The sequence below is a fragment of the Equus caballus genome, chromosome 15 (assembly GCF_041296265.1).
Source record: "Equus caballus isolate H_3958 breed thoroughbred chromosome 15, TB-T2T, whole genome shotgun sequence".
Classification (NCBI taxonomy): Eukaryota; Metazoa; Chordata; class Mammalia; order Perissodactyla; family Equidae; genus Equus; species Equus caballus.
Genome location: NC_091698.1, coordinates 25,934,777 through 25,961,190, shown reverse-complemented (window position 1 = coordinate 25,961,190; position 26,414 = coordinate 25,934,777). Strand labels below are relative to the sequence as shown.

Here is a 26,414-nt window from a genome sequence, read left to right as displayed (position 1 = left end):
ATATATAAATTTTACATGGGCACGGGTCGACCACTTAAGTCATTAGGATGGTTGCCAATGTCCAAGACTCCCGTGGCAGGTTTCTTTTCCTAAGGCTGGATTGGAATCCCTCCCTATGGCTCCTGACCACACTCTGAACCACGGGAAAGTCCCAATCGGGACTCCAGTTCAAGGAAAGTACCAACTCCAAAACTTTGGTTGAGTATGGGAACCCCTTCTTGGGAGAATGGCTCCAGGATGCAATTGGGTAGAATATCCCCAGACCAGCAGAAAATTCTTCAGTGTTTCTCTATTCTTTTAGCTCTGAGACCATTCACCAGGCACCTATCACTGCCAGGCATAATAGGGAAGATATACAAGGGATGCAATACAGAGGGAGGCCCGCATCACCCCTTACTACAGGAACCCCACAGGAGGAACGACGGGTAGGATGATACCCCAGGTTCAGGGGGGATTTTCAAGGTAATGGACCCTTTTCTTTCATCTCAAAGTTACAGTGGCCATTTTGGTCTCCTTTTGAGCTTTGCAACCGAGAAAGAAATCTTTAAAGAGTCAAAGGCTCCACCCCTGGGAGCCCCCTCTTCGGTTTCTGGGCCTGACCACCCTGGCGACCCCAAGTCGGGTGCCCTCTCTTGGTGGTTGACTCGTTGAGTATTTTAGGCACCTACTGAGTCGGTTATGAGGGTAGGAGACCTGTGATTTATTTTGTGAACTGTCCTGCTGGTGTTGTGTGCCCCAGCACGGGAACTGTTGTATGACCCTCATCCTGATAACCCTTGGGAAGAGGCCGTGAGGCTGAGGCCTGATCTCTTCTTTTCCTTTCTTTGTCTGTTTCATTTGTCACCTCCTCTGTTGTCACCAAGTCGAGGTTAAGTTCAGGCTGGACCTCAGCAGAACCTGGACCTTCTGTAAAACCAAAAACTTGAAAACCTTTATTTGGTCTATTAAACTACATGGCAAGCATTGTCAAATAAGTAATGATAAACTTTCCTAGGTGGTATTATGTGGGTAAATGTTATTGATATAGGTGTTTTAAAATTATATAACATTCCTAAAATTTTGATCTGTCCTGGTTATCAGTCATAATTCTAGTTATCATCTACAGAAGTGTTGTACGTCACACAAGTAGCCAAGTTTGTCAATTGCCCTTTTGAGTCTTTTGTCATTTGCAGATAGTTGCTGTTTTACTCTGATGCTTTTTGCTTTTGCAAATATGTTTCGTCTTCAGAGAAATTCATGGAAAGGATTCTGACACAGAATTTTAAAATACAGTTTTCTGATAAACTTCCAGATTGTAACACTGAACTGCGTAAGAAATTACAGAATTCTAATGGAGACACTGAGACCTCATAAAACTGCTAACAGAAGATTAAGATCAAGAATCCATTACACAGGACTGTATGAACTGATGAGGATGATTATAATTTTTTATAATTTTTGTTTGAAATATTGTTGATTTTTTGACATTCTGCTTTCTCAGATTTAAGGAAATCTTTCTTTTTTCTTATGCTAACTTATGCTAACTATGACTTACAGCAATTTGAAATTATACCTTTGTGAGCAGAACTGAAACATTTATCTTTTCTCCCTACCTGATCCCTCCAGAATTTGAAAACTCTTTGTGAGTGAGTATGGTTATTTAGTTATTTGCGTAAGTTCAATAAGAATCTGTTCTCCTTATAACAGGACACATTGGTTATATTACCAAACCTTTGACTGGAATGTCATTTGAGAGAAACATACAGACTCAGATATGACAATACCACTTTTGAGGAATAAGGTTGACTTTCTGGAATAAAGCCACGTGGAAATATTGGCCTGGTACCTTGTTTACAGAGATTCCAGCACTCTTACCAGGTAAGTAAGGAAGCTCACTTATCTGGCAGATGCAAGGAACCTCAAAATATTTTGGGGGACCTCGAGAAGACAGGAATCCACCCAAATCTATAGGTATTGCAGGCAAAATCTGACGGCAAGTCCTTGGCTTGGCTTTTCAGGCCTCAAGAGGCTTTAAAGTTCAATCTGAGATTCCTCATAAAAAATTCCAGCAAAACAGATGTAAAACAGCCTATATGATCAATTACTATTCTTGCTGCACTTATGTAAATAATTGGACCAAGTTTTACTGAAACTACACTTATTTTGCAAACTAATCTTAATTTGGCTATCTTTTGTAAAAATGAAGATGATTTCAGAGAGAAAAATGATGTTTCAGTAGAAGCTATAGTACACATTCATGGATGTTAGATTCTACTTCTTCTCTTCTACAAGATTCACCTATTACTAATCATAATGTCTCCTTGTGGCCATCTGTCTCTGATACCTGGGAGCTCCCTGGCCACAATCAAACCTTTTTCTTCAACTCTATTGCCCAAATACTAACTAAATTTGCCTTGTCACTGGTGGATCATAAACAAAAAGTTCCAAAGGTAAAGTCCCCAACCTATCGATACACACAGGATGGACTGCATCAAAGTTGGGACAAATATATTTGGCTCACTCCTACTAGTGGTCAACTCAGTCAAAAGGTCACTCTATGATGGGAACAAACCAATCACACTTGTGATACGTGGCCTAATGGCACCCGACCTATGGGACAAATTCCCCATTATACGTGTTCTCACATCATAGCCTTAAAAAACACTGATTAGTTTAGGACTGACTGGGATAGATGGCCCAGCATACGTTGGTTAGCCCCTAACGGCACTCAACAGTTATGTGGCTCCCACTTATGGCCTTGGCTGCTGCCTGGATAGATTGGACGATGCACCCTAGGCTTCGTGTGGATGTAAGCTAGGACTATATTTACTATATCTCCTCCTGCTAACCTACGCAACCTACGACAACGCTGGACCCATTCTGTCTTCCACTGATATGATCACCTTGCCTCAATTTTCCTTCCTCAATTAGGAATCGGAAGTGTCATCTGGCACATGGAAGCCCTAAACAAATTTCCTATCTGATGTGAGTCACCAAATTAAATCCATGTCTGACCCTATCCTATCCCTAAATGATTGGTTGAACTCCTGGTCAGGACCAGGTCTCTGGATCACAGTCAAAGCCTTATTCATTGGGTTAATATTGCTTATATTTCTTATTACAATTTGTTGTCTATTTTGTTGTTTGTCTTCTATATGTCAACAAAGTTTCGCCTCCTGGACAACTTTCTCATCAAATGATTCTCTCATCTCCAGAGGATCTGTACACCTTGTCAGCCTTGGACTCCGCGGGTGCAACCTTCCAGTCCATTGAACTTCTTGCCTGTATCCTTATGGCCCATTTAGGGACAGCTCTACAGAAGGTGGACCATCGTCCATATCTCCAAAAGATTTCGGGGCCAAATGGGTTCAGGGGGATTTTATGATGAGGATCAAGGCTGCCCCAGGGAGAGAAGCCCAAGGGGTCCTGCCCTACATATTGATTTATATCATCCTCCAGGAAGCATAGGACATCCTGACCTGATCCGATCTGATTCTTATCCGAAGTTATAGGACCACCCAATAACCAGATCCCACCTGCACTGACACCATTTTAACGATTTTTTTCATGATCTTTCCTTTGTCTTGTAAAGAAATAACTCACACACCTATGCCTTACAAATTTAGCCCTACCCTCAACCCATTGCAGCTCTTCACTGCCCATGGGTCCTGTCCCCATGCTACTCCACGCTATTCTCTGAATGAAAGAGCACTACTGCCAGACCTTGAGAGTCCAAGAAATCCTTCTTTTGACTCCTCAGCTCGCTGAGCTCGCATCGCCTACATCTCCTACTGTGACTGTGGAGATTCGCTGAGATAATCCCTGGAAAGCTCACAGTGCAGCACCTGGCACCGTGTTAGCTGCTCCCCCAACTGACACTGTTGTTATTTTGTTGTCATTGCTGGTGGTGTTACTACCGTTCCCACTTGAGGAGAGATATAGACTTTGGTCAAATCCAACCCAGGACACAATGGAGACCAGTGAGCCATTCCCGTGAAGAAGCACTTGTCCTCTGTTGTGATAAGAAAACCATAGCAGGCACTGGGTTGCCCTCCAGCCTCTTGCTGGGCCAGGCAGCCAGGCTGACTCTAGGATCCCAAGGACGTGGTCCACAGCAGTTCCTGCAGACTGATTCTGCACAGCCTGCATCTGTGCGTGTGCCTGTCTCCCTGTGAGCCCAGAAGGTGACCTCTGTATCTGCTGTACCCAGCATGGGCTGGGCAGGTTGTGAGGACCAGCAGAGTCTGAGTAAGGCCACGTTGCCCATGTCATGGAGGAGCCTGGCCCAAGTCCCCGGGTGAACCCTGAAGTCCCACCCTCTAGAATGGCGCTCTGCTCCTCTGTGTAGATGCTGTGTGTCGTGGAGAGCCTGGCTGGCAGGCAGGCTGGCTCCGATGTGGCAACACACTGCCCAACATGGTGGATCAATTTTTATCCATCTTCCCAGGAGCCTACTCCATATAAACACCTGCTCACATGGAACTCTAAATACAATGGGGAGAAAAATCAGTTTCTGGTGTTTTAACCAAGCTATTTGTATTCAGGAAGACCTGAAATTAACCATTCAGAAAATTCTCAATTTTAAACCATTTCTAAACCATTTTCTCACTCCTCTGTGAGACAGATGCCTCTAATCACTTCATTTCGACTTACTGATTGGTGATGGTTACCTATTTTCTGGTCCTATTAAAATTTAGCCTGAAGGTACTGTTTCTTTCATTCAAAAAGACTTCTAGAATGACCCACTGAGGGGATGAGGGTGGGACTCCACTGGTGGGTACACCCATGCCGGGCAGGACACAGCTGTGAGTCTGGAAGCTGAGTGTTGTCAACAACACTGTCCTCTGAGTGAGAGGCAATGAAGTGTACAATGTAAACTAGCATGGCTTCTTGCCCTTTGGCGGAGAGAGTAAAGCAGACACTCTGCCCTAAGCTAACACACCGCAGGGCAGCAGGGCTCTCATGCCTCTTAAAAATGTGATATATGCTGCTATTTTTTGAAGCAGCAATTTTAAAGAATCTTTTTCCTTTCAGAAAAGGTTTTTCTTGTTTATAAAAGTACCCATGCACACTGTACACATTCAGAAAGCAGATAAAAGTATAAAGAAGGAACAAGTTTTCCATAAATCAACCACCCAAGAGAGCTGTGTTAAAACTCTGGCACACTCCTTCCAATCTTTTTCCATTATGCTGTCATCTTAAAAACACATATCAACAGCTTGTTCCCAGCTCCCCAAAACACTTTCTGTGGAAGGAGAGGCCTGATCTTGCTCTCTAAGATTTCTGATCTAAAGTGGAGGCATCATCGCTGTTTGTCGTAACTCGCTGAGGCCAAAACAGCACCTCGGCGCTTCAATATCCGAGCAGCCGTCCTCCCTTTCTGTCTTCCTTTCAGGTCCTTTGCTGTGGCCCTGGTTGACACGGAGGCAACGATGTGTGCAGAAAGATGCTAAGGGAACCGCTGGGCTTGGGGGAGCCTCACCCATGCTGAGGTCTTATGTCAGGCTTCCTGTATGAAAGTTGAGGGTGTTTTCTTTTTTAAGCGCTTATTGATCTATTGTCAGTCTCGGCTTACACAGACAGCTCCTGATCAATACATGCTGGCAAAGTCTGCAGTCGCTCTTCATCAGCTCTGTCCTCCTTTCTTCTTTCGACAAATACAGTCAGGCCTTATCGTTCACGAATTCTCTATTTGAAAATTCACCTTCTCACTAAAATGTATTTATAACCCCAAATCAGTAATCGTGATCCTTCATGGTCGTTTGCAGATTTGCTCAGAGCAGGGAAAAATTTGAGTCCCCCCGATAAGCACGTTCCCAGCTGACGTCAAACAAGGGACACTCTGTTCCTTTCTTGTTTCCACTCTCATACTGTAAACAAGTGTCCTTTCCACAGCATACTTAGTGCCACATTTTTTGCATTTTTGTGTCTTTGTTGGTGATTTTACTGTCTAAAATAGACCCCACATCTAGCGCTGAAGTGCTGTCTGGTGTTCCTAATTAGCACAAGAAGGCTGCGATGTGCCTTGAGGAGAAAGTAGGTGTTATATAAGCTTCGTTCAGGCATGAATTACAGTGCCATTGGTGTGAGCTGGACGTTAATGGATCAACAATACATATTAGATAAGGTTTCTTTAAACAGAAACACACACATAAACAAGGGTATGTATTAATCAGTTGACAAAAATGTTGTGATCAGAGGCTCGTAGGAACCTGACTCTATATTTCCCCTAGGAGCAATGGTTCAGCATTCACTAATTCAGTGTCTGGGGTGACTTTATAGAGCGTAACTACTGTGAATAATGAGAATCAACTGTAGCTGGTGGTGCCCACTAGGCACCAGGCCCGTGGTAGATGCTGAGTCTGCACAGAGGAAGGATGTTTCTAATCTAACACACCTCTCCAGCGCACTGCACACAGGCTCTGCTGCTAGAGCAATCAGGAATAGAGAGATCCTTCAACAGCTAACCCAGGGCCTACAGTCCAGGAAGGAGTTCCAGGGCCAGTTGGAAGGGGGCACAGGAGGGGCCTCTGGGGTACTGGTCTCATTCTGTTTCTTGGTCTGGTGTGTTCACCGTATGAAAACTCATTGAGCTGCACACATATGATCTGTGCGCTTCTCTGCATGGATATCATTCTTCAACAAAAAGTGAAAAAAAAACCACTCCAAGATAATCGGGACTCCCTCGGTGCTTGGATAGCGACCAGGAGAAGAGTCTAGCTCCCTGTCCACATAGAGAAATGAGGCAAGTTTACACCACGGAGCTGTTTTGACGCTGCAATCAGGCAAGGTAGCTGCCAGAGGGGGCGAGGGCTCTCCCCAGGACGTCCGCCCCCACCAGCAGTCAGCAGACCCTTCCCATCCTCTTCACTTCCCCTCGGCCCTCTGAGGCACGCTGGGGTTCTGTGTCCACTTGCCTTTTCTATTGCTGCCCCCCTCGCCCACCCTACTTGCTAATGAAAGAGAGCATTATCCAGATGAGTGCCATTCAACAGAACTCTGCAATGATGGAAATGTTCTCTGTGCTGTCAGCTAGTCACATGTGGCTACGGAAACCTTGAGATGTGGCCAGTGTGACTGAGGAACTGAATTTTTAAATCTAATATTAATTCATTTAAGTTTACATTTAAATGCCACATGCAGCTAATGGTTCCATGTTGGACAGTGCAGATCTGGACCCCTGCTACTCAAGTTATGGTCTGTGGACCAGCCTATTGTCGTCATCCAAATGAGAGTCTTCATTTTAACAAGATTCACAAGCACTTCTAAGTTTGAGAAGCACTGCCCTAGAACAAAGTGTTCTCAATGGAGGCCACGCATGAGAATCACCTAGAGCCTTTGACGCTCCCATTGTCCAGGGCTCACCCTGGACCCACCAACCAGAATCTGTGGGGATGATGACTCTGATGTGCAGCCAGCATTGGAACCACTGATCTTGATGCTGTTAAGGCCTGGGGCCTGAGGGGGCCTTGAAGAGAGAGCCCACGATGTCCTTTTCTGGCTGATACAAAGCGCCCAGCTGACCAGCTGGTCCAATTCCTGAGAACTGACCTGATGTCCCCTCCAAGCTCTGGTGAACGCTCGTTGAAATGGGCTGGCACCCCCCACCTTGTATTTTGATGTCCACTCCCAGGGCTGCCCACAGTGGTGCACACACAGGCCCCGTCTCTGGCGTCACCTCTCGGGCTTTCTGGCACCCTCTGTCCTCATCCCTCCTCAGAGGGGCCCCCTGCCTGGGATGCTCGTCCACTTCTGTCATGAAGACACTGCCTTCCCTCCACAAACCCACTTTTCTCCTGCTGCACTGAGCCCTGGGGTAAGCGCACAGGGGGCTTCAGTCCTGTATGAGGTTCATGGCTGCCCTGGAGAAAGTGCCGAAGGCCCTTCTGAAGTGGCACCAGTGTGGCAGACAGATGGTGGGTGGCACTGCCCATCCACATGCTAGGAAGCGGGCTGCACCCTCGCAGGAACCTGAATGCTGGGCTGGCAGGTTGCGGACAGAGCAAAGCACAGCATGACCCTTATCTCCAATGGTCCCCCTGCCCCAGATGGGAACTGGAGGATTCCCAGGGCCTTCCTGATCATCCTCGGGTCTAGCAGTCACTGTGGTCACTTCAGAACGTGGTGCAGCCTCCAAGCTGAGTCAGCATCAAGACTCTTGTGCCCCTGAATGCAGGGTGTCTGAGCTGGGGTGGGGGGATGGGGACTCCTCTCCCAAGGGCTGAGGGTCCGGGAAGGACGAGAGGTGGGGAGGACAGGCAGGGCTCTCCTTGGACGGATACTTGCCACTGTCTCAGTGGGCTTTGTCCCAACTGGGCCTGGTGAGCTCGAAACTGACTCCAAGGGATTCCCATCGCCACTGCGCCTCCCTGGCTGGGACTCAGCTCCCCCTCCTTGGTGCCCTCTCTCTAAGGCAGGGCTCTGGGAGCACAGGTGAGTTACGTGGCCTCTGGTGGCCTGAGTCCAGGACCGTCTCTCAGCCGCAGGGCATATCTGTCCAGCTCTCCAAGAAGTCCCATGGAAGGCCCCCTCAGAGACTCTGGACGAGGGAGGTTCCCCTTGGTCGCACCCCATGGAACTGGGCGCTCGCAGAACTGTAGCTGCAGTCCTGAACGAAGTGTTTTGCAAATCCCCTTCCTTCTCTTCCCTCTCAGGCCCCTGCATCTTCTCAGGGTGGCGGGTGGTAGGTGATGACTCCCTACCATGTTCTGCACACACATTCTCTCTGGGGTCTTATATCCACGCGTTGGTGCCTCCATCAAAACCGGGGCAGGGAGCATCCCATTCCCACATACTGTTCTACGCAGCCCAGATGAGGATATTTTGGTACATCCTTAGAAAAGTGTGACTGCAGGGTATGAAAGCGCAGCACATTTTGCAGTTAAAATGCTTTTGCTGCCCCACAAATCACTAATAACCTCATTTCACACCAGAGGCAATTGAGTCAGAGGTTAAGAAACTCACTGGCTCAGAATCCCACAACCCCTTGAGGGGTTGGACCTTGAGGTAAAACCTCCAAACCCAGGTCTTCCATCTCACCACCAGCCCCCTGCCTTGCTTGCTTACCTGCCCTGTCCCTGCACCTGGCCATGCAAACATGGCCAAGCACCACCCACTGCAAACAGGAGCTCCCCCAGGTAGGAAGACTCAACAGAGGGAAAAAAATCCCTGGATTATTCACAATAGCCGAGATGTGGAAGCAACCCAAGTGCCTGTCAACGGGTGAATGGATGAAGATGTGGGGTATGTATATATGTGTATATATATATTTCTATGTATATCTATATCTATATATAATGGAATGCTACTCAGCCATAAAAAAGATGAAATCATGCCATTTGTGAGAACATGAATGGACCTTGAGGGTATTATGCTGAGTGAAATAAGTCAGACAGAGAAAGACAAATACTGTCTGATCTCACTCATATGTGGAAGATAAACACAAGGATAAGGAGAACAGATTAGTGGTTACCAGAGGGGAAGGGGGTGGGGAGATGTCAAAAAGGGTAAAGGGGCACATGTGTATGGTGACAGATTAAAACTAGACTATTGGTGGTGAGCACAATGCAGTCTACACAGAAACTGATATATAATAATGTACATCTGAAATTTACACAATGTTATAAGCCAATATGACCTCAAAAAGATAATTTTTTAAAAACCAAAAAAACCCTGCATGTTCTCAGGGAGCTCAGGGTCGAGTTCAGGAGCAAGGTAGAGTGTGATGAGAGCAAGCAGGGGTGGGTCAGAGTGCTGAGGGGAGCTAGTGGCAGGGGAGGGGCTGGAGGAGACGTCAGACGGAGCGAAGGAGTGGCAGATGAACCTAGGAAGGCAGAAAAGTCGACCGTGGCCAGAATCTAAAAAGCCTTGAATGCCTTACCCAGGAGTTTGAATTTTATTCTAAAGTTAAAGGAAAGCATTGAGAGTTTTTAAAGCAGAAAGCTCCACAGTTAGACCCATGATTTGGGAAGAGAGTGAGAAGAGAGAGTTGGGGGGGAGGCGCTGCAGCAGTCAGGTTACAGATCACGAGGGCTGATGTGACCACAGGCCCGGGGAGGATAAAGACACTTCATATTAGGATGACTGGGACTCGGTGACCAAGGCGAAAACACGGCTTACCTTTTTCATCCATCAGATTGCAAAACAAATTAAAAATAGATTGACAACTCCTGGTGCTGATGAGATGGTGGAGAAATAGTGTCTCTCCTGCTCTTAGACGTGTAAACTGGTACAACCTTTATGAATTTAATCTGAAGTTGTCTATTAAATTAAAATTTCACATGCTCTGTGGCCCAGAAAATCCACTTTTAAGAATCTGTCCTAGACAAACAGCAGTTTGAATAGATGGAGATCAAATGGACAAGAATGGTTACTGCAGTGCTGTTAGCAAAAGAGGAAAACTCAAAAGAATCGGAATGCTCTTCAGTAGGGAGGTGGTTAAATAAAATACGGTACACATATGACGTAGCCCTTAAAAAGGATGAGGGCAAGTGACTCATTCTGATCAGAAAAGAGGCCCGAGATTTATCGTGGAGGGAGAATGTCAAATCGCAAGCCAACACATATAGCATTTTTGTGGTTAAAGAAAAAAGGATTCCTGGGCCCAGATCTGTATGTCAATGTTGACGTGGTTGTGACTGTATGCGGCACGGGGAAGAGCTGGGATGAATGTTAGTGGTGGTTCCTTCTGTGCGGTGGGATTAGAGAGGTTCAGAGAGGGGTGGAGAGGAGGCCACAATCACTTTTTTCTCACTTAAAAGATTATCTTAAATTTTACAGACGGTAAAATTCACCTTTTTTGTCATGCAGGTCTATGAGTTTGCATACATGCTCAGATTCTTGTAACAACTGTCACAAATAGGATACAGCACAATGGCAACATCTCGAAGAATTCCCTCATGCTGCCCCTTGGCAGTCAGACCCCACCTCTACTCCCAATCCCTGACAACTACTGATCTGTCCTGTCTCTGTATTTTTGCCTCTTCCAGATGCCATATAAATGGAATAACACAGTTTATAGTCTTTTGAGACTGGCTCCGTTAATTTAGCATTCGCGTTTAAGGTTCATCCATGTTACCATGTGTATCAATGGTTCATTCCTTTTTATTGCTGAGTGACACTCCATCATGTGGGTGTACCACAGTGTTTATCTGCTGACCAGCTGAAGGATAGTTGAGGTGTTTCCAGTCTTTGGTGATATGAGTACCACTGCTATAAAAGTTCACGCATAGGTTTTTGTGTGAACCTAAGTTTTCATTTATCTTGGATAAATACTTAGGAGTGGGACGGCTGGGTCATAAGGTAAGTAAGTACATTTTTAACTTTGTAAGAAGCTGCCAAATTGTTTTCCAAAGTGACTGCACCATTTTGCATTTCCTTTAGCAAAATGTATGAGAGTTCCAGTTGCTCTGCATCCCCCCCAACATGTGGTGTTAGCAGCATTTTTTCATTTGAGCCATTCTAATATGTGTGTAATGGTATCTCACTACAGTTTATTTGGTGTTTCTCTAATGGCTAATGATGTTGAGCATCTTTTCATGTGCTTATTTGCCATCTGGGTATTCTCTCTGGTGAAGTATCTGTTCATATCTTTCACCCATTTTCTGATTGTACTTTTCGGTTTCGTACTGTTGAGTTTTGAGAATACTTTACGTACTTTAGATACTAGTCTTTTATTGGATATGTGGTTTGCAGATATTTTCTCACAGCCCTTAGCTTGTCTTTTCATTCTCTTAACGGGGTTGTTGGCAGAGCAAAAGTTTTTAATTCTGATGAAGTCCAATTTATCATTTTTTCCTTTTATGGATCATGCTTTGATGTCAAGTCTAAGAACTCCTTGCCTAGTCCTGTGTCCCAAAGATGTTCTCCTATGTTCCTAAAAGTTTTCTAGTTTCATTTTACATTTAAGTCAGTGACCCCTTCTGAGTTAATTCTTGCATACAATGTGAGACTCAGGTCAACGTCCATATTTTGGCCTATGGAGGTTCACATGTTTCAGAACCATTTGCTGACAGGTGAAATAAACCCCAGCAAACATGGACAATTTTTTTTTTTTTTTACAAAGGTGCAAAAGAAATTCACCTGAGCTCTTTGGATCTGCAAATTTATGTTTTTCAAAAATTTAGGAGGTTTTCAGCCATTATCTATTCAGACATTTTTTCTACTCAAATCTCTTTCGCCTCTCCTCTGGGACTCCTATGACATGAATGTGAGACTTTTTAATATTGTTGCGCTGGCCCCTGAGCCTTTTCTTTGTGTTCAGACTAGATATTTCCTATTTCTATTGATCTGTCTTTAAGTTCACCCTTTCGTCTGTCACCTCCATTCTACAATGAGTTCTTCCAATGAATTTTTTATTTGTTAGCATGTTTTCCTGTTCTAAAACTTTCATTATTATTATTTTTTAATAGCTTCTATTTCTTTGCAGAGAATCTTTCCATTCATTTCAAGAGTGCTCACTCTTACTTCTGGGAACCATGGTATAATGCTTTAAATATTGTCTAGTAATTCCAACATTTGGATCATCTCAGGGTTGGTGTTTGTTGATTGCCTTTTTGAGAATTTTTTTAGGTTTTCCTGGATTTTTGTATGTTGAATAATTTTGGTTTGTATCCTAGACAATTTGAGTATTATGTTGAGACTCAGTCCTGTTAAAACTCTCGGGACCAGCCCGGTGGCGCAGCAGTTAAGTTTGCACATTCCGCTTCTCGGCAGCCCAGGGTTCGCCGGTTTGGATCCCGGGCGCAGACATGGCACTGCTTGGCATGCCATGCTGTGGTAGGCGTCCCATGTATAAAGTAGAGGAAGATGGGCATGGATGCTAGCTCAGGGCCAGTTTTCCTCAGCAAAAAGAGGAGGATTGGCAGTAGTTAGCTCAGAGCTAATCTTCCCCAAAACAAAAACTCTCAAAGGTCTTTCTGTGTGATTCTACCAGTTTCATGCAGGTGCAACACAGGGAGGAGCCCAGGGTTTCACACATGTGGGTGAAAGACCCTCCTCAGGCGTCTCCTTTCTGTGACTTCCAGCCCCCAGGATTCTCTGGGTTTAGCCTCTGCACTGTGTGCACTCTTGTGACTGGGACCACCTCAGGGCAGAGCAGCAAGAGAAGAGGACCTGCAGGACCACCACCACCACACCTGCCGCTGCGGCCGCTGCTGGTGAGGGGGCAGTTCAGTGCTGGCTCTCTGCTGGGTGGTGTCTGGAGAGTCACAGGGCTCTGACCCACAGGGGCTGCTGTGGGTGGAGGTGGGTGCCTCCTTGCTGGCACTCACCTGGAGGAGGGCTGGAAGGGTTAGAAAGCTCTGCCCCACAAGGGACACCGCTGCCACTGCCACCAGGCAAGAGTTCCAGTTTGTTGCTGGCATTAGCCTGGCAGAGGGATGAGAGAAGTCAAAAGAGCTCCCTCCTGCAGGGATTGCAGCCCCATAGTGGGGGGCTGCTGTTTGGTGGCTGGGGTGCAGCTGGAATAGGGCCAGGACTGTCCAATAAGCTGTGTCGTGCAGGGCTGGTGCTGGCGGTGCCGGAGGCAGTAGAGCTCGGGGTTGTTGGTACCACAGTGGAGGGCAGGGAGGTGCTGCTTCCTTGTGGGCACGTGCCGCTGGGTCCTCCGGAGGGTCCTGATCTCCTCCCCAGTCCACTGCTCTTATCCACCTTCCAGGGTCCTCTGACATTCACTGCATGCATTTTGTCTGGGGTTTTAAATGATATCAGTGGGAGAGACAGGGTGGGGTGGATTCACTCCATCTTGGTCAGAACTGCTAGTCCTTTTGTCTGTAATTATTTAAGCAGGAGGAATACAGGTGATTTTTCCTATAATTTTTAGGCGTTTCCATATTAAAATATTTTTAATGACTGCGGTCTCCAGCTTGAGCGTCTGGATAGAGGGGCTGCCGAGGAGGAAATGCTGTGGGGAGAGCAGGCGTGGATCAAGTGAACTGTGCGTGTTGAGATGTCAAGTCAGGGCTGCCCACAGATGGTGAGGCTGTGGCTAAGGGAGTCGGGGGAGAGAGAACGTCGGGAAACAGGTGGGAATCTGACATGTCCTCTGTGGGGGAGCCGAGGAGAGGGTGCTGCACTGGGAGGCAAGCAAGGATGAGAAGACATACACAGTTTGAGGGGCAAAGGAAAGGTGGGGAAACTGAGGCCGAGGTCCACAGCCACTCAGGAAGGGACGAAAAGGGAAGGATCAAGTCTAAAGAAAGGTAAGTCTGAACAAAATTGGTTTTAAGAATTCAAGATATATAAATATATATTTTGGCATGATACCAAAAAATATCCTTGCATCCTACTCAAATGAACTTGAATATGCTGAAACGACTGTGTCATTACAGTAGGTGACAGTCTCTCTGAGTTCATTCCCTCCAGAAAATGTCCCCGTCATCCCAAGACAAGATGGGCCTCCATCTACACTCCCCTGTGGCATCCAGCTGCCACCTGGCTCCTCAGGCTGATAAGCTCCTTGAGGCCCTTGTGCTTTTCCTGCCTTTTGGGGCCAGCACAGTGCTGTGCATCTGGCATAAGTACGTGAAATCTTTGTTGAAAGAATGAATGCATGAATCAGTGAGTACCAGAGCCTAGAAAAAAGGGTCAGAGAGCTGTGTGTGTCACGGTCACCAGCCCGGTCTGCAGGGAATAAGCTTGGACTGGAGGCTGAGGCTGGTTATCAGATGAGGCCCCCGGGTGAGAACAGCAGCTACTCTCCAAAACATCTAGCATGTGACCACAACCACGTAGAAAATAGATTACACACACACACAGAAAGAAGAAAGACTAGAAAGAAAGGCCAACAGGGATGACACCTAGAAAGCAGACTCATAAGTGATTGCTTTTTTCTATATACTTTCTGTATTTTAGAACTTTTCCACATGAGACTCTCTAACTCCTTTTTTCTAATTCTAATGCTGTGCACAAGAAGCTGCTTCCCAACCTGTAATTTAGACTCTGGGATGGATTGGCCCAACAGGAGGATGTGTAATGTCCTGCACAAATGAACAAGGCTGATGACCCTGGGCCATTCGCCTCCTATGGCTATTAGCCGATTAACAGGTCTCCTTGGTGTTGATGAGCACAGACATGGCACTGGGCTTCCCCAAGGTTGCCCTGTGAGGCCCAGCCCACTCGGCAAGCTGGGCTCCTCTGTTTATTGCAACAACCATCGAACCCTCCCCGGTGCCCCCACTGAAGGGTTTCTCCATGCCTTCAGAGAAGGAAGACATGGTGCGGAGGAAGATGAAGAGTGCTGGGGACAAAGCAGCTTGCATCCCCGAGGCAGAACCACATGCCCATCTGGGACACTTCAAAAACCTAACTTTATGATTCGTACCCCTAGAGCGGGGACAGGGGAGACGGCAGCCCATCTGGGAGCTCTGGGTAAAGTACCTGCCACCATAAGATAATAAACAGCAATAATTAGGCCTTTCTGGAGAACTGAGTAATACTGCTATTAAAACTTTTATTATCTGTATGTTTTACATGAATCTAATTGCCTTCAGCTGCCATAATTTGGGAGCAATGAGAATGACAATAGAAGTAATAATAATGAATTAAACCACAAGCAGATCCAGTGTCTGGAAAGGTGTAGAGGCTGCTTCACTGATGGGGTCTGACAGCACAGACCCTGAGATTCTGCTCTGTCTGCGTGAGGCTGCCCCCAGACTCCAAGGTCCTGGGTGGGACCAGGTGCAGCTCCAGCCTTTCCTGGCACTTGTCTCTCAAACACCACCACCCTTGGGAGGATCGCTTCCTAACAGACGTAGGAATTCCTCCCCTCCTCTCTGCACTGAAATGAAAATCACTACTTGTGCCCCGTAAAACAACCTACATTCTTTCACTCCAGAATTCGTCTGAATCGGTTATTTCTTGTGGCTCAGAGAATGTTAACTAAGACAGAAGAACAAGATAATTCTCTTCCACTATTTAAGAAAAGCCATCAGTAAATAAATACTATACTGTATTTTATAAATCAAAGAAAAAAAAATAAGGTCTTTAACTACAGGCCATTCCAGGCATTTGACAATGAACAAAGCATAACTCTCACAGCTTAGGCTGAGGAAGCTATAAATTATTAATGTGTCAAGCATTACCCTCTGAAGCTTCTTTTTCAGCTCTGACCATGAAGCTGAGTATCTGTCTGTTTAAGTCCCATGCATTCAGCAAGCCCTTAAGAGACATCTTCAATTCCAGGCCACAAAGGTGGATGGTGCTGATGTCAGGGTTTTATCTGCACAGAGCAACCCCCTACTCCCTGGCTCTTTCAGTGGTTTTTTGAATCACTCTACAACAGCTTCAACAACCTCGTGGAAGTTTGCAGAGAGGATCATCAGCTACAGTTGAACCTCCCCCAAAGCTCCCTCGCTGATTCTCCTAATATAGCCGCGCAGCAGCCACAAAAAGTCACAGCTGAGCCAAGGGGCCCGGAGCAGGCGGGCCACCTGGGCTCTCTGGGGGCGTTTTCCTGGAACCGCCTGCATCTCTGGGTGTCACCTTAGGAACCCGAAGCACTAATATACTGCGCTTTTACTGACTCCCTAGGAGGGAGACAGAGAAGATGAGCGTTTCTTTGAACTTGACTTTATGTTGCTTTGTGTGAGCTAGTTTTTCTGCTGTGTGCGCCCGTCACCTTCCTTTTAGCCTGTGGGGTCCCTAGGAGAACAACTGGGTTCTACTTCCTTTCTGTCCCACATTGCGGTGCTTAAGTGGAGTCCTGGACTTAGAGTAGCCACTTAAAATATCCTGAACATTGTGGTGGTTTTTTTTTTTTAAGTAAAATTTACCATGGAAAATTTCTCCCTAGGGCCCTCATCACGCACACAACTCATTTGTGTAGTTTTGTTTTCCGGAACACTGATTTCCATTAATAAAAAGAAACCCTCCATGAAAGATTCTTTAGCTCCACCACAAATTACCCATTTCCAACAGATTTCTCATTTCGTCTGAAACACTATAAAAAGTGATAAATGTCAAACACATGGAAAGGTCATCTATTTTGTCTCTGCTCATTTTAAAAGACAGTTGCTTTGGAAGATTCTCACCTTCTGCCCCTGTCTGAACACTGTCTCCCTTTTGGGATAGGAGTTAACGCCCACCGGCTGAGGGGCCCTCATTTTACAAAGGCTTGTGACTCCAATATACGGGATGCTTCCTGAGCGAGGCTGGGCCACGAGAGCCTAATTACTAAACGGGAGGAAATTCTTCCTGGGGGGAAAGGTTAGAAGGACCTTAAGTGAATGAGGAACCAGATGCTTCATTTATAACCAGGTAGCTTAGGCCCCGGGAGAGCTTCCATCAGTAACAGTACATAACATCCTAGGATTCTGGGGCTCACTGAGCTTCAGAGGGGAAAAAATGTAAGAAGCATTTGAGTTGATCCACTGAGAAGCCCATCTCTCCTCTCAGGAAATACGCTGCAAAATGAGTTTTTACATTTTCCTGACTCCTCTGAACTAAGAACGAATCCTGATATTTGCTTCCCCTTCTCCACTCTTTCTTCCTAACTCTTGATCAAACACATTAGCGGCACCAAGAAGAATTTTGACTTTTTCTTCCAATTCCCCTGCAACAAGCTTTCTACCCAAAGCATTTACGTGCTTCGTGGACGTCCAGCAAGATATGCCGACTAACACGATTTCGCCATGGTCCTCCCCCTCCCCGAACACCCTCAGGCCAGGCCGCCCCGGCTCGGGCTCTTACCAGCTCCCCTGTGCGGTGACCTTTTCTCCGCGGTCCTGCTCTCCCTTCTGGGCTCGTGGGGCGCCGCCTTCTCCAGCTCGCCGGGGCCGTCGGGGGGCGCGGGCGCGGGCGGGAGGGTGAGCGTCTGCAGCAGCGGCTTTCTGGGCAGCGGCGGTTTGGAGCTGAGCTGCTCCGATGCCCGGGCCCTCCCCTTGCCTTGGTCGTTCGGGGACCTGGCACCTCGAGGGGTGGGGGCCGTCCCCAGCTGACATTTCTCATCTTTCGAGAGCACAGTCAGTCCTCCTTTCTCCAGCCGGATCTCGGCACTGTACCTCTTCATGCCTTTGACTTCCGGAGAGGACACATCCCTGTGTTTGAGAGAGAGAGAAGTGGACCGGAGCTTGACGGGAAAAGGGTTTCTGTCCTCCCCCGGGGGCGGCTCCGGAGCGGCGGGGCAGGGGTCTCTCGTGGCCGGTGTGGTCGCCGCATCCCGTGGGCCCGGGCCGGGCCCGGCCTGGCTGGTCGCCCTGTCCTCTGAGTCCCGGGCGCCGCACTCAGCTGGCGAGGAGGGCTTCGGAGGGTCCAGTTTTCCATCCTGGGGCTCGGGCAGTGCCTGGAGGTCGTCGAGTGCAGCCTCGCTCTTCCAGGCCATGCTGCTCCTCAGAAGGGGCAGGCGGACGGCAGAGCCCGCGGGGCCGGGGCGCTCGAGCGGCCGGGCGCTGCCCCTGCGCGGCCACCCCCTGCCCGACGACACGGAGAACTTGTGCACGCCGACCTTCCGCTCAGGCGCCACCCTTTCGGGTACCCCCTGTGGGGCCTCCACCTGCTCAGCCCTGGGGGGCTCCGGGGCTGCAGCCTCTTTGTCCAGGGAACAGGGAGGGGGCTCCTCTGCGGCGGGCGGGGTGGGAGACACGACGAGGCTCGCGGCCGCTGCCGGGGCCTTGTGCTTCAAGCAGCTCTTGGGGGCGGGGGGGCTGGGGGCAGGAGCCTCGGAAGATTCCTTCTCTGCTCCCTCGGGACTGGGCACTTCCAGCATCAGCTCCATCTCCTTCTGGACATTTTGGTCCAGCTCATCCGGACCAGAGGGAGTCTCCAAGCTGGTGGCAGGGTCAGTCTCAGAAGACGTCATGTCCACCTCAGGGATGTAAGAAGACAGTTGACTCTCCACGTCTCCAGAAGCAGAAACCACCCCATCAGCTGTGTCCTCGGCTAGGGGACATGTGCTTGCAAGGGGCAGCTCCTCCCTCTGGTTTTCGCTGCTGGGATTAGGGTACAGGGAGCCTTCTGGCAAAGATGGGGACTCTGAGCAAGGGGCTGGGCCTAACTCAGGCTCAGTAACCTCTGGGGTGTCCGGGTGACTTGGGGGGTTATCCTCAGGGGGGCTCTCCTCCTCAGCGCTGGCACTGAGCGCTGGGGAGTGCTGCAGGCGAGCCCGTCTTGCCCGCGGCCCCCCAGGTTGCAGCATGGTGGCTGGCCCCTCAGGTTCAGGGCCTCTGGGCAGTCCCACATCCTGCTGTCTGGAACTGGGGTTCTCTTCCGTGCTGACTTTGGGTAATGGCTTCTCATGGTCTTCCTCCTCCTCTGGGGTGCATGTCAGATCGCTCAGGGATTCGGACTGTGCTCGCTACAGAAATAAAGAGAACAAAAGATAGCATCATTACATGGAATCTTAGGAAGCCTGTGACCTTCCTATTTTGTTCAAGGCTTAACGTGGTTTAAAGGAAGCAGCATGTCTAGAGCTGGCACTTAAGCGGACATTCACACACAGGTGTCTTAATGCCTTCCTTACTGGTCTATTTGGAATGCTGCCTCCCAAGTTCAGCTTTCAGCAGCACAGTGGCAGCTAAGCCCTAAAAATAAATGTTGTCTAAGGCTCTTGTGGCTGAGCCACAAAGCCAGGGGACACTGCCATACGGAGGGGAGCAAAGGGAAGGAGACCAGCATCGGCCGGTGGCTGCCACGCTTTGTTCTCTGCACTTGTTATTTCATTTACTCCTCGAGTCGTCCCAGTGAGGGAAGGATTATTCTTCTCTCTTTGCACCTGGAGAACTGGGAGCCCAGAGAGGTCCATACCCTGGTCAGCAGAAAAGCTGGCGCTCTAGGAGCCGGTGCTGCCTCAGAGCCCATCTCCCACCTCAGTGCTCTCTCCCCCAGGGAGGTGCCCTCACAGCGAAGGCAGGCTGGTTTGCCTAAAAGATGATGCGTATCATGGCAAACACAATCAATAGCAAACTTCAGCTTATAGGATAAAGGTCAAAACCATAGCCTTATAGGATAAAGTCCAAACTTTTCAGTTAATTTTAAAAGTCCTACATTCTCTGGTCTTAACTTGTTTCTCCCACTCCCTGCTCAAGTCCTGCCAAGCCCCCACTACGTACATGGCAGACTCTGGGTCTGAGTGACTGGCCGGTTCCTCTCGCCGACACCTCCAGGTTGCTCTGCGGGCACCCCCCAAGAACTGTCTCAGACTCCACTCCTACAGGAAGCCTTGCCTGTCGCTTATGGCTCTCCTTTCTCTCCTGAAGCCTATTGGCCTGACAGTATACACTGCCTTGTGGGATCTTCCTTCTGAAAGGTCTCTGGAATTTAGATTTCATCCAACTTCCTCCTCCTTGCACACAAAGTCAGTCCCTGCTCTCTCAGGAAGGAAAGGAGACCAAGGTAATCATGAGTCCTTCAAAAGCACTATGTGAGAACGACCAACAGGTTGAGGGTGTTGAGGTTGGCCTTTTTAAAAAGTTCGTGACATGAGACCTCAAGAGAGACCCAAGCTGTTGCACAGCGCAGCTCTCTCTTTCCCCTTTTGTTAGGAAACTCTCAGGGGAGTGTTTGCAATAGGTTTTCATTGTTGTTGTTTACTGTTGTTGTTTTAACAATTTTCTAGCTGGCATCTGCTTGCTAAGAGAACACCGGATAACTGGGATGTTTGTGACAATACCTAAGCTATCTCTTGCCAAGACACACAATCCCATTCCTCTGGATTCAAAAAGGCGAAGATGTACAAAGATGTTTACAGAACAATTTTCAAAAGCTGCAGGTTCAAAAGGCGTGACTGCCCTTTTACTAACTACTACAGGAAAATCACTGATGTTGAAACCTCTTTAGGATGTAGGTCATGTTTTAAAGCTATCGGAATCTACACTACGTCAGCACAAAGCTGAGGAGCAGGCCCGGCTTGGGCACATCCCTGCTTGAGCCACTGGCAGCTACGAGGTTACAGTGGAGGCGCCAGGCAGGAAGAAGGCTGGCGTGGAGTGTGGACTCCAGAGCGGGGACTTGGATGCTGCGCTGAGGCTTTGCTGGGAACAAAGCGGCTTCTGACTCAGGCCGGGGTCTCTGGCCGGGTACAGCAGGAAGGATGCGCATGCCCACTCCATCTCCACTGCCTCCCTTCACCTCCTCCTCTGGGCCCTCACAGCAGCTTTGCACCCTGGAGCCCTCCCGAAGACACGGAAGTCAGGGACCCACTGCTCAGCCTGCACCAAGATGGAGACTGTCATGCCTGTTCAACTACCTCCTCTTGCCCGAGAGAACGCGTCTTTGGGCAGCGTCCATGTCATCTCTGGGCAGAGGACACTGCCGATGAGCAGTCCGGGGCAGAGAGGAGGCGTCAGTCTCTGTCTGAGACCTGGGACTTCCAGTTGGCAGCTCTGCCAACCATATAACCTTGGGTGAGTCATCTAATCGTGCTGCTCCAGATAAAACAGAGTTCATAGTCTTTCCTGCTCCTGGCACTGCCTGGCTTGGGATGAGGACCAGCTGGTGTGGTGAGACGTTAGTGTAAACGCTATGGGCGTTCCGCTTCTACTGCCTTGGAGCCACACACAGGGCACCGTTCTGTGCCGCAGGGTAAACGGTGAGATAACAACCAGCGTTTGTCTTTGGCGTGTGTCTCTTTCCCAACCTCTGCCTTGGTGGGGCAGATGGATTCAGCCAAATGCACTCTTGAGTGTGTTTTTTCAAACTCGTAATAAATATCAGTGTAACAGCCAAGGTTTTTTGTTTTTTTTACTAGGCAAGATGGGATTTTTAAGGTAAGAAAAGACCCCTCGACCATGTTTTTTCTAGAGCTCCAAAAGATTCAGAGCTTAGAGGACGTGGAGCAGAGAGCTGACACCACTGACCACAGAGCTGGAGAATGGCCAGCCGGGCCTGGACAGCCGTTCTGCCCAAAGAGAGGAAAGGACTCAGGCAGCAGCAGAAGAGACTGAAGTCGAGACTCTGAAGATGCCTGAGCCTGGGGGGTGGGTAGTGAGAGTGGGTGATGGAGAAGAAACCCCAGACATTAGAGGGGATTAGAAAGGCAGGGGAAACGTGGACCTCACTGTCCAGTGAGGCCTAAGGGACAGCACACCTCTGCAGAAGTCCACAGGGTCAGGAGGGCAGCAGAGAGGGCAGCGTGGTGGCTCTTCCTTACCCTCAGAGCAGGACGGGAAGATCTGAATGCACCTTGGTCCCAAGAGGAGCCAGGGCACCAGGAAGGTCCTCGTGGTTGGGAGAGGGACCTCATGACTGAAGGGCAATGGGGGCTGTGGACACTGAAGGACAGAGGCTTCCAACTTAGAACCCAACAGTGACATGGTGACCACTGGCCAGATACCTGTGCCCAGTCAGGAAAATTCAGATGCCTCCAAAAACGTAACATATCCACGCCTGCTCCCTACCAGGAAGGGAAGGGGAAGAAGCAGGGGAAGATGTGGAGATGACAGAGTTTAAATCAAAGAATGACTGTGTTTACCCAGACTGACTAAATCACATTTTCTGTTATTCTAAAAAATGGGGTTCAAGAGCTAAGTCAAGCTCAAAACTAAAGAAGGAAAGAGGGGTACAGTTCAGTGTAGGGAGGCAGCAAGAGGGCATGCTGCATCGCCACCTGGAGTGTGAGTGGGCTTCCCTCTGCCACCAAGTCCTGGCCAGGCTGCAGCTGGTTACACACACCTGCCAGAGCAAAAGACATCCCCGTGGGAATAAAGCCCAGAGGGAGCTGGCTTTGTCCCTGCCCTGTAGCTCCACTCAGCACTAGGACAGCCAGGTCTGGAATTACTGGGCCTTTCCAAGTCCCCACAGCTCAGAGCCTTTAATTGTGAATGCACTGGATGTACAAGCATTTGCACAAGTTCCCTAGTCCCCAGCTCACACGAGGGCATGAGCCAGAAGGTAACCACAGCTCACTTCTTTCTCCAGCGTCAGTTCCCTCAAAAGTCACCCCAGGTGGCATGAGTTTACAAGGCCCCTACCACATGCCCAAAGGAAAAGCCACTCTCTCCAGGGGGGGTCCCTGAAATCCTGAGAGGCCCCAATCCACTGTCTCCAGCTGAAAAACCTAGTTTGTCCTGTGTGCTTCATCAGCACCCCACAATCTTGTCTCAAAAGAAGGAGGGAGAGGATGTTGGGCTGTGAGCATCCTTCTCAGCACTGTCATTTTCTGGCCAGGGTGGCCCCACACCCTGCCCCTCAGCTCCTCCTTGTAGGCACCACCATACAGGGGAGAAGACAACAGCCCTACGTGGACATGTAACCCACTGGTGCTATGAAGCCACAGTCCTCCACGAGCGAGTTCTTGCCTCCCAGAACTACGAGCTGACGACTGCCACAGGCAGCACGCCCAAAGAGGGGTGAACTTGCAGGGGCCAAGCCCCATGCCACTAAGTAGGTTCTTGGCCACGGCAGGTGTCCACTCTAGTGCTGCAGCTTCTTCTGTCATTCACTCATTCATTCATTGGTTCATTCACTCATGCATTCAAAAATGTTTACTGAATGCCAGCTCTGTGACTAGCATTGCTCCAGGGGCTCGAAGTACAGCTGAGATAAAGTCTCAAAGGAGAACGCAATAAACAAGCGAGTGCAGACAGTTATAGAGGTCCCTTCTGTGTGCGGCCAGTGCTGTGAAGGAAGGAAATACGGTGATGGGACACTGGGGCCACTTTCCATAGGATGGTCAGGCGAGGCTCTGTGGGGAGAGGACCTCTGAGCTGAGACCCTTAGGCTGAGAAGGGGCCAGCCCGGAGAAGAGTGTCTCTGGCAGCGATACAGCAGGTACCCGGGTCCCAGATTGGAGACAGCTTGGAGAGCTCACACAGCAGAAAGGAGGCCAGAGCGTGCTGAGTGAGAAAGAGAAGGAGAGGAAGCCTAAGAGGTAGGCAGGCCCAGGTGTCAGGCCTGGAATGTGGACTTTACACTGAGCGCAGTGGGAAGGCGGTGGACCATAGCACACAGCAGGTTCCTGATAAGGGCTGCAGAATGAACCAATGAATGAATGGATGGGGTGTTTATGCAGGGGAGAGACCTATGTGATTCATGGTGAAAAAAACGGGCAAGCCCAGCTCCTGTAGCATGGTCCCACTGACCATAAGGGTTTCTCAAAGGGCGCCTGTGACCCTGAGCAGGGAGAGGCGGGGGTGGGTGGGAGTGGGGACTGCCAAGGCTGCCCGTCCCGCCTCTGCATGTGGGAAGAAGCCCAATTACCGAAGACAGCCGCCTCATTTTGCTCGACCGCTGGTTGCGGGGCTTAACCAGGAGCTTGTGCTTAGCTGCAGAATTGTCCAGGCAGGAGGAGAACTCTGGGGGATAATCGAAATCAGCCACGGGCGCCAAGCTGCTGTCCGAGGTCCGGGCGGAGACGGTGGCATCACTTGCCTGCCTGGAGAAGAGCTGGTCTGGAGACACCGGCCGGGATGAGGGAACTAAAGAGACCTTCATGGGACAAGGAGCAAACACACATTAACTTCTGGATATGAATGGGAACAGCCAGCACGTCAACTCTCTCCTTTATTGCGCCCAGCCTTCCCACGCTGTCTCTGGCCTTTACGTGAGAGGACACACTTTAAATGTGACTCTCCACAGGGAGGCTTCTCTGAAACTCCTTCAGAAAGGTAAAGTGTTGGGAGTTGTAAGTGTTGGGCCAACCCCTGGAAGCCTCTCACTCATTTCCAAGGCCACGCAGAGCACCTGTGTCCCAGGCACCCTGAGCAGGATAACTGCCTTCACCTCTCACAGCAGCTGGCACAAGCGCTTCAGACAAGAGCTACTTTCTCTGATGAAACAGACCAGCCTGATTTCTCCAAGGTCAGAGTCAGGCTTGGTCCTGTCTCCAGAAGCCGAGAGGGTGGCCCAGGGGTGTGTTTTACAGGCTGGGGCACAGCACGTGCTAAACCCCCCCCCCCCCCAGCATTCCATCACTGTAGCTACACTGGTTCATTCTAGAAGAGTTCTGTATCTTCATGTGTCCTCTTGGAGAAAGCTGGCTTTAAGTTACCACCTGTTAAGTCTCAAATATTTGACTGGTTTATAGCTCAGCAGGGAGTAATTGACAGACAGCCAAGAGCAAAAGTGTTGCCACGAGGGAAGAGGATTTGGCTAGTCAGGCAGAAGAATGCCAGTAACACCCTAAGACACCTGCCCACTGAACTTGGCAAGCTCCTCCACAGAGTGAGGTCTACGTGGGTTCTCCTGCAAAGGCATTATCGGCATAAAGTACTGGAGGGGCACCCACTGCACACCCATGTGCAGGTTCAGCCCAGATCCAAGGAGCGAGGTGCGGAGAGAGAATTTGGGAGATGCTGGGCTTTACTTACAATCCTGCCAGCTACAAACCAAAAAAACCTCCTCTTCCAGCACAGTGCTCAATATTAGTGTCAAGTTTACAGTTTTTTCCAAAGTTTGTTATTTTCTAAATTTCTCATTGTAGTAAAATACACATAAAATTAACCAACTTAACCACTTTTAACGGTATGGTACAGTGGCATTAGATACATTCATGTTGTTGTGCAACCATTACCACCATCCGTCTCCAGAACTTTTCCTTTTGTAAAACGGAAACTCTGTACCCATTAAACCATAGCTCCCCATTCTACCTTGTCTCTATGAATTTGACTACTCTAGCTATCTCATATTAAGTGGAATCATATAGTCTCTGTCTTGTTTTGTTGGGCTTATTTCACTTAACATAATGTCCTTAAGCTTCATCCATATTATAGCATTTGTCAGACATTCTCTCCTTCTCAAGGCTGAATAATGTTCTGTTTATGTACATACCACAGTTTGTTTATCCATTCATCTGTCGATGTACACGTGGGTTGCTTCCATGTTTTAGCTATTGTGAATGCTGCTGCTATGAACACGGGTGTACAAATACCTCTTCAAGAACTTGCTTTCAATTCTTTCGGGTAATACCCAGCAGTGGAATTGCTGGGTCATATAGCAGTTCTATTTTTAATTTTTTGAGGAACTGTCATACTGTTTTCCATAGCAACTGCACCATTTTACATTCGCATCAACAGTGTGCAAGGGTTCCCTTTTCTCCACATCCTCACCAATACTTGTTATTTTCTGTTTTTTTGACAGTAGCCATCCTAACGGGTGGAAGTGGTGTCTTTACATTTTAATTTAAGACCATAATTTTAGGCACCTCACAATGATTTAGTAAACCCTCAGGAAGTCAGTCTCCTCAGGAAGGAGGCAGCAGAAAAGACGCTGGCAGCGAGGGGCATGGGTGTGTCTTGCTCACTTTCTTTTCCACAACCCTAGAGTTCCACAGGGAGCAGATGCCCAGCAGCCTCCGCTAAACTAGAGGGGGAGCCAGAAGGACGACACTGTTAGAGAGATGGGCTCGGAGGCAGGGACTGCCTCCTGCAAGGGAACGGCCACCGAGAGGGACATATTCTCCCTGTTAACATAAAGGTCCCTCACATTTTCTAATGCACGTAGAAAGTTTATGGCTGTCAACTGGGAGAAGACAATTACTAAAATGAGGAGAAAAGGGTTATAAG

General features: G+C 48.7%; 1 protein-coding gene across 12 annotated transcripts in view; it reads right to left on the bottom strand.

The window, feature by feature from the left end:
* Window positions 1–26,414, bottom strand: part of CRACDL (CRACD like) — a 135,828-nt gene that overhangs the window by 8,895 nt on the left and 100,519 nt on the right. For all 12 annotated transcript variants that reach the window (XM_070236107.1, XM_070236104.1, XM_023618591.2 and 9 more), the window contains exons 6-7: window positions 24,112–24,339; window positions 17,668–19,270 (exon numbers count right to left, since the gene is read on the bottom strand). In XM_070236107.1, coding sequence (XP_070092208.1) covers window positions 17,668–19,270; window positions 24,112–24,339 — 1,831 coding nt within the window. The remainder of the gene's footprint in view (window positions 1–17,667; window positions 19,271–24,111; window positions 24,340–26,414) is intronic.